Below are 13,934 nucleotides of genomic sequence, written 5' to 3' on the forward strand. Positions count from 1 at the left end.
TGCCCCCCCCCCATGAAATAGTTATCCAACTCAAAAATTGGTCTTAAAATGCAGGCAACTCGCCCCCTCCCCCCCGCCCCAAACGAAAACTTTTGGTGATACCCTCCCCTTATATGCGGAATACTTTATATTTGAACTAATCAGAAAAAATAAGCAAGATAAACTTTAAGATAGAGAGTTTTCCTACATCAAATAGCGTAGCGTAGCCTCTGTAGACCGCGCTAATTTTTATGCTGATGAAAAACAGCGTGGAAAATTTTAGCTACGAAAATTAGACTTTTGCAAGATACGCTGTATTTGATGCTACTACTTTAATAAAGAGTATTGCTAACATTTTGCGTTATTTTTAAACGTTGTTTTGATGTCGAAACATTGCTGAATGGATCCGGTGTTAGCTTAATTGGACATTAGAATAACGTTGCCTGTGCAATATTTTGGTATGTTGTTTTTCTGTAGTTCCGAGGTTTTAACGTTTGAACCCTTGCAATCAGTTGATAGCTGAGACTCAGCTTTGTTTATCTACAGAGGCACTAGACCTTTAAACTCCAAACCATTGAAAGAGGATGAAAATAATGAAAGATCATTGAAAAGGTTGCGAAAACATGTGAAAATAGGAATGTTTCTATCTCTTGAGGCCCTTTCAATATGGCATTTTAATCTTATTTATTTTTTTTTTTACTTAATAGCAACTATTAACAGCTGAACATAACTAAACATATTTCAAAAATAGTTCTTTGTCTGGATGTTAGGATTGATGAAAAATAGATATTTTGTATGAAATTTGCTGTGGTGTTCTCGTGCTGGGGTGGCCTCCTCTGTTATCTCCTATCTTGTATGTTTTTTTTTTTTTTTTTTTTTTGTTATTTCGCCATTTTCTTATCTCTGTTTATGGCCGACACATCAAGTCCTACTCCCCGTCGACCAATTTAGAAAATTATTTATTTTGTCAATAAAAGATCTTGTCTTGAACAAAAAACTTAACCTAAACAGATCCCAAGGCCGTATCCAGGGGGGGTGTGTGTTTTTGGGTGTTTGAACCCCCCCCCCCCCCCCGTAATGTTTGTCTGCTCGTAAAAACGTAAGAAAAATGGACATAAACAAATTTTGTATTCGTTTTTTGAGGGTTTTTTGTGTACCCTCCCCCCCCCCAATTTTTTTTAGTAAAACCCCCTCCGAAAAAGAATCCTGGGTACGGCCTTGACAGATCCCGTTCAAATATCACAGCATGATATGGAGGAATCAAACAAATCCACAAAAAGAAAAAACTAATAAAAATTAACATTAACCTCAGAAGGGGCTTGAATAATACAGGTAATTTTGAAGACCACGCTGCCTCTCCAAACCCATAAATAACTGTTCGAATAGGGATAAATTCTTTTATTAGACAGTGAAAAAAAAAACAATAAAAAAAATATACCGGGTATTTTGATCACATATACAGTGATCGTGATCAGCAGAAATACTCTGCTGATATTTCTGATGATGACGATCACAATGTGTGATTGAAATATCTAGTATATATTTTTTTTTTTTTTTTTTTTTTTCACTATCTAATAAAAGAATTTATCCCTATTCGAACAGTTGTTTATGGGCTTAAAGAAATTATACCAAAATTCAGCCCGTTTAAAACCCGATATTTATACTGGGTTTTATAATATAAATCTGATGCTACTCATCAGAATCAAATCATAAAGTAAATCTGATGCTACTCATCAGATTTTACCATTCGCAATCGATAATCTAAACACTAAAATCAATTAACACCGTAATTATCCCATGCATTTCTCTTTGTCTCATATAGTCCATGTTTCTCTTGCCGTACAAATGCTCCTGAGCTCCGACGAACTCCCGTAGCTCCTCCCCATATTTACTTCTTTTTATTAATTCGTTTGCATCCTCTATCAGGGTAAGGTTCCGAAAATAACCAATTTGAAAATTCTATAAAAGTCCTGATCGGCTCGGCCTTAGCACTAGCTAAAGTTCAATATCATTGAAAATCATTATGGATGGACCTTTATGCAATAGATAGATGGATAGATAAATATATTTAAAACAAAAAAAAAATAGTAGCATTCATTCAGTAACTAAAATCACTAATCCCGGCAGAGGCTCCATGGCCTTTAAAGGAGGCTCACAAAGGCATGTTTTGATCATTCTCGAGAAAAGAAAAAAACGTAAGTTCTTAGTCACTATCAACAACTGAAAATGGCATCATTTTATACAATCCTTGAAAAGGCTTATGATCACAGTCAACTCAGTGATTGAACACTGGTACCGATTCACGAAAATGTAGGGGGGGCAAGGATTGTAGTGGGAGGGGGGAGCAAAACGACCACTTAGCCATGATAAAATAGAAAATAGTTATTAAATAAAAATTAGAAAGTGTTTTTCAAAGTCTAGGGAGGGGGTAATCACCCCCCCCCCACAGCCCTCCTCTCCCCTAATTGGCGCGCCTGTGAATGAATAGATCCAAAAGTAGTAAATTTATTGATATAAGTATCTTGTTCTTCCTGTGCAAGTTAAAGCATAAAACGGCGCAAAATCATGTTTCACAGGAAAAAATAATAAATCAAAATCTCATTGAGTAGTCACACAAGCAAAAAACGAAAAAATACAAAATGATCATAATAAAATGAATAAGAAATAGGAATAACAATGAAACTTGCTGATTAAAAAATTAGTTGATTATCAATGAGCTTTGGGAAAAAATTAAGAAATAGAAAAAAATCTGAAAATATGTATCGTGCCTTAGAGAAGTGAGGGCGTGAAGTCTATAGAGAAAGGTCACGTGACGTTTAAATTCACCTTTTCATATTTCCTTGCTATTTCAAGCTTACAGCTTAAATCTGGTAAACATTTTTGTGCTTCCTGGTAAATCTGGTAAACATTTACTTGTTTACCTGTATAAATTGTCTTCTGATTTGTTGATGATAAATTTAAACTTAAAAAGTGATTACGATGAATATTAGAGAATGATTCCTATTTATTATTTCCCTAGCTTTCCTAAGTATTTCGACAGGAACGTCGCAGAGTAAGTTTTTATTTTTAAACCTTTTGTCTGAGTTTTATTAGAATTGATCTACAGTAAAGGCCATAGTTTGCACCGCCGCTAAAAAGCTATTGCACCGTACCAACGATAGTAAAAATTAAATAAGATGGTTTGTATTGGTTCAGTTGAAATTTACACACCCGTGCATATCTATGTAATTAAGAGTTATTATTTTGATTTCCTTGGTTGTTTAAGAATAATTATTTAATCATATTTAGTTCTCTTCTTGGGTATTAAAGTTTTATGGGTAGTGTGCTAAAGTTTGTAAAGAGCTAATACTCAAAATTAGGGTAAACAGTTGCTTTTCATCTGGTTTAGCTGTTCGAATTTGAGAGTTGTGGTCCATTCTCAACTCTAGTGTGATAATGCTATTGAGAATAATGGTTCAGAATAATACTACTACTAACTTTGAAATAAAATGGCTGAGAATGTGAGAATGGTGAAGAAAGTGAGAATGACGTATTTCATTTCAAAAGTTACCGTGAGAATTATGTTCCATGTTCGCCACCCTGAGTAGGCGATTGGGACTGAGGAGACCGTAAGTCAAACCATATTTGTTTTCAGTCAAAGCCATGCTCACTGGTGGATCTAGGGGGCCGGGGGGGGGGGCAAAGGTTTTTTCTGGCGCCCTCTTTTTTTCCTTTTTTTCCACTCTTTTTTTTAGAATAAATTTGTCAATTTGGTCAATTATTGTCACCTTTGTCACATTGTCCCTCCCTCAAGATTTTGCTCATTGGCGCCCTCGTCACATTCCCCCGTCCCCCCTCCCAAGATTCTGCTCTAGATCCGCCTCTGGCCCTGCTTTTATCAGCCAGCAGCTGATACGCTATATTATGACATTTAAAATACACAATTCTAGTTGGTACTTTATGGGAAATATAAGCTCTTCTTGTGTTTCTGGTTTTAATTGGAGTTTCAGCGTTTCATTATTTTACTCCAGTTCTGTATTTCGTTGCTTCTTGGTTTTCCGTTTGGTAATCCTTTTTTTCTTTCGTCAAATTGCAATTTGCCCTTTTTTACAGTGATTGACATTGGAAAACAGTTCAGAATTAAACACACTAGATTAAATTAGAAAAATTGGGATTAATTAATCAAAAGGGATTAATTAATTAATAAAAAAATTGACGATTTAGCAGTATTTTATCCCCAATTAGCTATCATCTAAAAAATAGATCCCCAAAACGAGATGTCTTGTGCTTCTGCCGCCTTCTTTTGCGTTTTCATTAGAATATCCGTTACAGTGTTAACCGCTAAATTTGCACCGTTTTTTACACCGTTTTAAATTTACACATTTTCTACAGAAAATGTAGAAAATACTGACAATTTACCAGTCAAAAATAGATCCCTAAAATGAGATGTCTATTGCTTCTGCGCTCGTATTTTACGTTTTCAACAGAATATCCGTTACACTGTTTAAGCCGTTAAACGATAAACGAAACACTGTTAATTTCAAATAAATATAGGCTTTCAAATAAACTATATAAATAAAGTTGTATAGAGATGCAGCGCCAGTTTTATTTTTTAGCATTCTCAGTTAAAATAAGCCAATTATTTGTTTGATTAATAACTCCAGTTTAATTTTATTGAGATTATTTATGAACCTCTAATGATGTATCATTAAAGTATTTATGTATCAAATTGGTTTATATTTGTTTACATATATAAGAGCGGTTTTCTACGCTGCACTAGTCCAGTGTTTTTTTCTTTTCTCTCTCTTTTTTTCTGACGAGGTAAATATGATATTCGTTTTATATAAAAATTTTACGCGGTCAGCTCATCGTTGGGAGTTATTATTCTGTTTTATTAAGTTATTTAATTAAAACGCTTAAAAAAGCACAACCAAGGGAAGAAGTGGTGGAGGCTCCCCTCCCTCAATAAAAGACCAGGATATCTACAAATCTGAAAATTTTGCAATATTCAGAAAAAATGTAAATTTTTGAGGTAATTTCTTTATCCCATTCCTCCTCAGACAAAGCGTTCAGGCTAGCCCCTTCTCCGTCTTGGGAATATTTCTGTTTTTGTCTTTGATAGGACACGTGTTAATCCGTAAAAATTTCTAAACGTACTTCTTAAGGACGAAAGTGGTGAAAGCCGCAGTCAAGCGGCATAAAGCTGCAGCTGCAATTTTTAGCTGAACATTTCATTATATGACAATAGATAAATTTTTGTGCAGAACTTTAACTAAAAATGAACTCTTTCTTTAACTAAAAATGGAATTTTTGTCATTACTGCATAGCTAGAAAATCTTTGCTTCACAAAAACTAACTAACTTGGAAATAAAATTCTGGCAATACCCATGAGCTAGAATACATGGCAAGCTGAGAATAGAGCCATCTTTAATGAAGAAAACTTTAAAAAGCAGCCCTTTTCTAACTAATAAACAACTTGTTTGTCATTATTGCAGAACCAGAAAAATATTGTCTGCAAAAATAAATAAATTGTAATAACGTTCTGAATGCAGATATGAGCTAGAATACACAGCAAACCCGGAATAGAGGAATTGTTGCTATTATTAACCTCTTAGTCTTTTCTTTAGTTGAGCTCAAAGAGGAGGTCAAAGAAGAAGAAGAGGAAAGCGATGAAGAGGATCATTATCTTCACCCAAGTCTACTAAAAGGCGGCTTAGGACAAGCCACGAACATCGAAACTAAGCCTACTGAAGAGAAGCCAATTATTCCCCAAGTTAGTTTTTTCCCTCAACTACTACTACTTACAACGCTCTTCCTCCATCCCAATATATTGGACGCCTCCCTCTTTTTTCCCTCCCAAGAGGTTCCCTTCAATCCTAAACCTTGATTTTGTTGATGCATATATATATATATATATATATATATATATATATTTACAAGGAATGCCAGTCATCCGCCAAGCTTGTTGATGCCATAACCTCTAATGAGGTTGAGTGGACTTGTTTTGGCTTAGTAGGTTCCTTTGGTATTTTCGTTGGAGTATGTTTTTGTTGATGCATATATATATATATATATATATATATATATATATATATATATATATATATATTATATATATATATATGTATATTTATATATATATATATCCAACTCAAAAACAAAAAATAACTCATTTAAAAGGATAATTCAAGACACGTATAAAAATAAAAGAGAGTATAAATTAAAGTAAGTCCAAGCTATAAGAAAGAATAATTATGTAATAAAAAAAAATTATCAATATGTATTTAATTTATTATTCTTAAGAATGCAACCACCAGACGTTTGAAAGTGCCGAAAGAATGACATCTTTGTGCCGTAACTGGAAGTGTTTTCCATACTCTTGTGGAATGCCAACAGAGGGTTAAAGTCAGACCGGACGCAAGAGGTGGAATGGACTCTTGCGCTGTCAGAAGATCTTAGGTAAGAAAGCTCACCTAGGATTTCAGATGTGTTCAGCGCTGTCAGATACAAAAATAAAAACTTGAAGACAATTGAAGTTTCCCCAGGCAGCCGTGCAAAAATAAAAGAAGCAAATTTGAGGACTTGGCCTGATGTGAAATTTAAGAGAGATTTAACAGCAGATGGATTTGCGAACTTTCAAGAAACACATACTCCTTGCTCCTATTCTGCCTCATTAAGAGACTCCTTAGATTAATAAACTCCTTAGATTTGACTGAAAAGTAGGAATTCATATAGTACTTACTTACTTTACTTACTTGTACCTGTTGCACGTTCAAGCTGCATCCAGGCTCATCGTGGCCGCCCAGCAGACGACGACATATCTCCTTCCAGAGGTTTTGCTCTAGGGTGGCAGGCTCTACGGTCTGCAGTCACTGACGATCACAACGGTGACCTTCTGAACCTTCCGATTGGCTCCAGATTACCATTCATATGGTAACGGAAATGTATGATTGGATCAAGGTGAAGAAACGAAATTGTTAGATGAAATCTGAGATTTCACTGATCACTATTCATAAGTGTCAGTCGAGGCTACTGAGGCATTTGACATTTGGATATTGCCTTGTTTAATAGGTCTTGTGTCCAGTCTGTCTTGTTCAGGATGCTCGCTTTTTAATAATAAAAATTTATTATAAGAACATTTAAATAAAAAAAGAATACTTCCCCTGTTTTTGTAAAGGGAGTAGGTTGAGTAAGTAAATTCGATCGAAAAAAAGCAGAAACTAATTTCTTGATTAAAACTAAAGGAAAAGGGGATTTAAAACTTTCCTATTTGGATGGGCCTGACCGAAGCAGGGTCAGAACGAGTAAACTCATAATGCTCTGACAGCAAGAGTCCCTCCCACCCCTTACGTCCGGTCTATTTTTAACCCTCTGGTGGCATCTTCAAGAGCATGGAATACAGTTCAAGCTGTGGCACAGGCCTTTCATTCTTTTGGTGTTTTCAAATATCTGGTGGTTGAATTTTAAAGATTAATCTAAATACATAAATACTTATTGACTTTTTTATATTTATTATTTTAGTAAATCAAGCTAGATGCCCACAGCGATTCGTCCCAAGGACGCCTTTCTCTCAATGAATGTATAAGTTCACCTTTTCAGTCATATGTAAATAAAGCCTAAAAAAGTTTTTATATGCTTCAAAGATTGTTTTTCTTTTTTCGGTGAAGGAACTTGATTATGTATGAGGGAACAGCGGAAACACCTTATGATAATTAATTCTTTTTTCTTTTAAATTTAAGGAACGCTATGCCTTTTTTTTTATCTCATTGCATCGTCCTAACCACCAATCACTGGTTACTCCTGATTATATGAGGAACAGGATGCTCTTGCACAAAGGGAATAGTTTAAAGACAGGATGCGATTGTTATTTCTTTCGAATATGCTACTATTTGTTTTGTGTTGTGTGTTACTGCTCTGTGCTGTGTTGTGTGCTACTACATTCTGTTATGTGTTTTGATCCCAGTTTGTAGTGCCTACATGAAAGAAGGGTCAAGATAGTTGGGTGGTGTAGTGATAAATAGTAGTAGTAGTGATAAATAACCAATAAAGGTGTAGTATGTCATTAAGAGGTTGGCAGCATCAGCAAGATCTACAACACTATCTAACCATGTTTCACTTTTCATACGCATATTCTGTATAAATGGCATAAAAGATACTCTGTCAAAAAATAAAAGATGCATGGAGCTCACTTAATGTAGCATAATTGGAGTGTATAGTTTTTTAATGTTTTGGGGATAGATAAAGGGTGGTGAGATGTGACGAAGATGCCTAGTTGGATAGTCGGGTGGTGTTTTACAGATGAATTATTGCCAAAATCAACCAATTTTGTCGTCAAACAAAAATTAGAATGATGTGTTTTGTTGTCGTTTTTGGACCAGACACTGTCTCAACCAACGTATATAGATATTTTATTGGCATTTATTTAACCGACGAGTCCCCTTCCCCGTCAATCTTGTGGCAGCTGGGATTGAACACAGTGCCACAAGGCTTGTTCAATGCTGCTTTACTGCCACTATCTTGTGGTAGATGGAATTAAACGTATATCCAAGCAGAGATCATTCTGTAATGCGTTGTAATGAGTTGTCAGTAGTAGTACTAGTAATAAACGAGTAATAAAAAATTGTTTCTCCTAAGTTCTTTCGGTAACATTGCTCTGAACAAAACTCTTCTTATCCCCTCTTCCCGAACAAAAATTGTGGCAAAACCCTCAAATGGGCCAGTGCAAGATTTTATGATCATTTTAGAATGTCTAAATTTATGTTAGAAGGGAAATTGCTTCTTACTTTATTACGAATATTTTCAAGAAGAGATTAATTCGCTGTCCCATCACCGACTTAAAACAAAAGGCAGAATTTTCTCAAATAAGGAGGAAGGAGGCAATAACTACATTGGAGGGAGTAAAGAGTGAACCTCTGGACTAATTGCTGATGAGGAGTAGCTTGTGTAGCTGTGCTTGCCTAGGGTCGTTTCACGCCATAATGAGTTGCTGGTAGTAGCAACATTTAATGCTAAAACCAAAAGAATTAACTGCTGGAAAGAAATTTCATTTTATAGTCACAATTGTAGATTTTGAAATATAATTTTGTCGTGACAAAACACCCACTGGGTAGGTGATGAATGTTCTGACTACTAAAGAGGGGATACTAACTACAATTTTGTAATCATACCAAAAGACTAGTATTGATGTTTCATAATGTACAGTCCTATTAAATAATGCGCTTTTCATATCTTATTAAACAGAACTCTTCCCGTTTACCGTTTAAAACTGTTTACCGTTTTAAAAACTGTTTACCGTTTTTACCCCAAGAGAAGTAAGTTTCATCCGCAGTTAAATGCATTGACTCTTGATAAGTTATTCAGATTTTTTTTTTTTTCACAAGATGGGGCAAAAATCATTTTGTTCCAACTTTTCTGCAGTTAACCCCAAAATAGAATATACAGTTAAGATGTTCGTATATTCCACAATTTTTGATTGATTGTAAATAAGTAGATGAACTTTGGGGGAATTCTTTTCCCCGTAAGATTAGGATTAAAGATTGAATTTTTTTTTTTTTTTTGCAAAAAAAAACACAACATAACATCATAAACACAACATACCTTTAGCTCTTAAAGCTTATGCTTGTCCAAGGGGACTGACCAGACAAAAATAAATTATTTAGGTTTTGTACAGATAGTGAAGGAAACATAAATAAATATAATAACGTTCATAAAGAAATGAAAAAAAGAACGGTAAAAAAAGCAGAAAAGTAAAAAAAAGAAAGCGAGAAATAACAATGCCAGCTAATAAAACATAACAAATAAATGCGAGTTTTTTTTTATGAGACCCAATTAATCATTTTATGTAACGACTATAGAATAATTTTTTGGTAATACTGTTAAATATAAAAAAGGTGTATTCTTATAGTATGTATCAGGCTTGTTCCATAATTTACAACCTTTGTAAGCTAAAGAGCATACAGAACAAGTCAACTCCAATCAGGTACACAAAAATTGGAATGAAGAATGAAGTAAATGTAGAATGAAGATAATGAAGAAAAGTAAAATGAGAATGAAGGAAGGATCCGAAATAGATAAGTTAGACAAACAGAATAATTGCTTAACAAAATTAAAAAAAAACATAACAAGACAGGCATAATAAGAAGTATATGAATAAGAAGTAAAAACTATAAAGTATAATGAGTAAAAATTGTAAGAATAAGAAGAAAATACATAATAAGATGAATTAATAGCACCATAGTAAGAAGAGAAAACATATTAAGTTAGACAAACAGACTAAATGCTTAAAAACAGGTCAAAAGACAAACATAATAAGAAGTATAAGAAAAGTATAAAGTAAAAAGTATAAGAAGTAAAAAATATAAGAAGTATAAGAGTAAGAAGAGAAGACATACATAAAGTAAAAGGTAAATTTAAGAAGTATAAGAATAAGAAGAAAACACATAATAAGATGAAATAATAGCGCAATAGTAAGAAGAAAAGGCATAATAAGTTAGACAAAGAGTCTAAATGTTTAATAAAAGTGGAAAGACAAGAATAATAAGGAGTATAAGAAGTAAAGACTATGAATTAAAAAGTATAAGAATAAGAAGATAAGACATAATAAGCTAGATAAACAGACTAAATATTTAACAGAAGTGTACTGGTGTACTAAAAGAATTAAAATAGAAACGAAAATCTCGAACAACAAATATTCGATAGAGATATTTGTTAGTCCCAAGGATTGCTTCCACAGGATTAGTTCACAAAGATTCTCCAACTGTCAGATGGGATTCTAATAAAGGAAAATTGAAAACAACGTTAGATATCCACATTATTTTATACAGCCTTTGTATTAACCCCAATAACTTGAAAAGAAGAATTAAAAGAACCAAAAATGTTAAAATAAATAGTGAAGGATTTTTTTACCTATATTTTAGAACTCTCTTCTTTTTTTCATTCCAAAATCACTTCTTTTCTTCATTCTTTTTGTTTTTCGTACTTTCTCGTTGGCTGCTCAATTTCACATGTGGGAGAGTTTTTGGGGGTTAATTGTCTGCTGGGAGGGGGGGGGGGTGTAGGGAATTGTTCTTGGGAGATATTTCAGGGAGAATTGTCCGTGGGAGACTAGAACCGTTTTATTATGGTAGACCAGATCGTTTTTAGGTCTTTTATTAAAAGAATTGTGTAAAAAAAAACTCGCAAACTATAGGCTTGTATTGCTCTTAAATACCCATATTTATCTCTGATGTATTCACGTGTTGTTTTAAAGCTAAGAAGACGCATTTATTGGTTTAATTATTGTAGGAAAAGTACCCATCTTCGCATCATCCTTCCTGTTTCCACCTATCTTAGTAGCCTTTTTTTTTTTAGCACTGAGGTTTACAGAGATCTTTGCTGAAATATCTGCTTTGTCCTTCTGCTTTCACATTTTTCAAGTGGCTGATAATCACACTTGTTTCTTGATTTCCTGATTATTATTTTTTATCAAGCATGTTAGTAGCCATATATATTTACATTTTTGTTATAGATACCTGTTAAACTGGATACGAATTCCAGTTATGGACAGCTTATATCGAAAATAAAAAGTCATCAAAAGCAGCATGAAGTATCTAAACCTAAAGAGATAGTGGAACCATCTGGAGAATTGAAAATCATTATTGACAAGATGGCAACCTATGTTGCCAAAAATGGCAGGGAGTTTGAAGAGATTGTCACTGCTAAAAGTAAGTACCAATTAGAATTTTATATCTGGGGATGAAAACTGGGGGGATTTTAGACCCTACGGCTCTGATAAGTACAGTAAGATATTGATTAAAAAACTTTATCCCCCTCCTTTACAGGTTATGGAGCCTTTGTGGCAATAAATTTAGTGTATTTGTTGAATGTCTTTTTGGGTTTATTGTTGGGTAACCTATGAACTGGTATATATTAATTATGGCTCCTATTATGACTATTAGTATCTATTATGGCTATTATTATCTATATGGCTATTAGCCTATTATGGCTGTATTAATTAGTCCTATATTAACAGTCGCAACCTGTGTTGCAAAAATGGCAGGGAGTTTGAAGAGATTGTCACTGCTAAAAGTAAGTACAAATTAGAATGTTACATCTGGGGGGGGGGGGGGGGTAACTGGGAGGATTTTGGACCCTACGGCTCTGATTAGTCGAGTAAGACATTAGTTGAGAAACTGTATATTTTTTTTTTCTGTATCTTTTACTTTTCTCCATTTCCACAATATTATTCACAGGTCCCTTAGATTGACTTCATCGTTTGTATTTGAACGGTCGAATTATCAAACTCAAAATCCCGTAGCTCTCAGAATATTCAAGCTCCACTCATTCCAACAGTAAGATCTGATTTGAATCCCATAGTTGCGTGACATAGTATAAGGAATACCCTTCCTGATAAGTTCCTTTTTTTTTTTTTTTTTTTTTTTTTTTTTTTTTTTTTTGAGCCAGTTTAGTAATCAGAATAAATTCTTATAAATAGTTAGAATTGTTTCCACTTTCTTTTTCTTTCCCTCCCTCCCTGCCTCCCTATCCCTGTCTCTCTTTTTTTATTGTTTACGAGTTAGTATTTAAATGGTATATGTATCTCCACCCTCCTCTCCTTTACATGCTATGGAGCTTTTATGGCAATGAATTTCGTGTATTTGTTGAATGTTTATTTTGTGTTTAGCCAAGAATGGCAGATAGTTTATCATAGCAATTTGCCAAATAATAGGTTTTATATAGAAGCCAATTAATAGAAGCCATGTGGGAGCCATAATTAATATAGCCATATGAAAAATAATAACCATAAAAGATACTAATAGCCATTGTAGGAGCCATAATTAATAGGCCAATTAATAGGAGCAGAATGTAGGAGGGTTTAGCGTCATGCGGACTTCTACTATGTTCAAAAAGCCTTATAATAATTTTATATTAAAAAATTAATCAATCAGTTTAATGTACAAATATAAATGACGTGAAGAGTGTAAAATAGAAATTAATAAGCCTGGAATAATATAAGTATTGAAGATTATAGAAGAAATAAATAAGTATATAATAAACAAATAAATATAGAAGAGCACGAGAGGATAAGAGTTTAAGATAAGTATAAGGAAAGAAGAAGAGTATAAACATAAATGATTTGAAGAATTAGACCAAGAAAAACAGAAGCATCATGAAAAATTAAGTAAACAAGTAGAAATTCAGCAACTTTGTTACTATTTCTTTTGTTATACTTATAAAATAACCTTTCCAAAATTAAATTCTGGGAAGCAAAATAAACAAGGTAAATTGTAAATCCAAAATTTTGCTCGTTAAAACGCTGTTGTTAAAAACAAAATATAATATATTATTACAAAATATACACAAAAATATAATATATAATGTATTATTATTCGAAATTCTTTTTAATTTGAACAACGACTGTGATTCCCTTACTTATTCAGATAATTTGTATTTATTCGTAATGAGTGAAGGTTGATACCTTTTAATTTATCTCGATTCTTAACAATACTTTACTATATTTAATTATACTTAACGACACTTAACACACTTGTCTCTCATTCTTGACAAACGGAAGATTTTGAATGTGAATGAACATTCTGCTTTTCTCCGCTTTTCTCAGGCTAAGAGCCGACTTCGGCTAAGAACAGATTCAAGCTCTTTTGAGGCTCAAAAAAAAATTTCTCTGAAGCTTAAAAAAGAAGCTAAACTTCTGAAAGTCCAGCAGACCCAGTTCTAGGGAAAAGACTCAATTCTAGGGAATAGACCCAGCAGACCCAATTAGTCAACCTGTAGATAACATGTTTAAATCCAGCAGACCCAGTTCTAGGGAAAAGATCTAATTAGGGAAAAGACTCAGTTCTAGGGAATAGACCCAGCAGACCCAATTAGTCAACCTGTAGATAACAGGTTTAAATCCAGCAGACCCAGTTCTAGCGAAAAGACCCAATTCAGGGAAAAGACTCAGTTCTAGGGAATAGACCCAGCAGACCCAATTAGTC

General features: G+C 33.7%; 1 protein-coding gene across 2 annotated transcripts in view; it reads left to right on the forward strand.

The window, feature by feature from the left end:
• LOC148941876 (uncharacterized) overlaps positions 1–13,934 on the forward strand; it is a 76,646-nt gene that overhangs the window by 23,734 nt on the left and 38,978 nt on the right. For both annotated transcript variants that reach the window (XM_089103499.1, XM_089103500.1), the window contains exons 5-6: positions 5,586–5,731; positions 11,465–11,660. In XM_089103499.1, the coding sequence (XP_088959625.1) occupies positions 5,586–5,731; positions 11,465–11,660 (342 nt within the window). The remainder of the gene's footprint in view (positions 1–5,585; positions 5,732–11,464; positions 11,661–13,934) is intronic.

Source organism: Artemia sp. Qi Xiang Cuo, chromosome 17, assembly GCF_049724085.1.
Source record: "Artemia sp. Qi Xiang Cuo chromosome 17, ASM4972408v1, whole genome shotgun sequence".
NCBI classification, from domain to species: Eukaryota; Metazoa; Arthropoda; class Branchiopoda; order Anostraca; family Artemiidae; genus Artemia; species Artemia sp. Qi Xiang Cuo.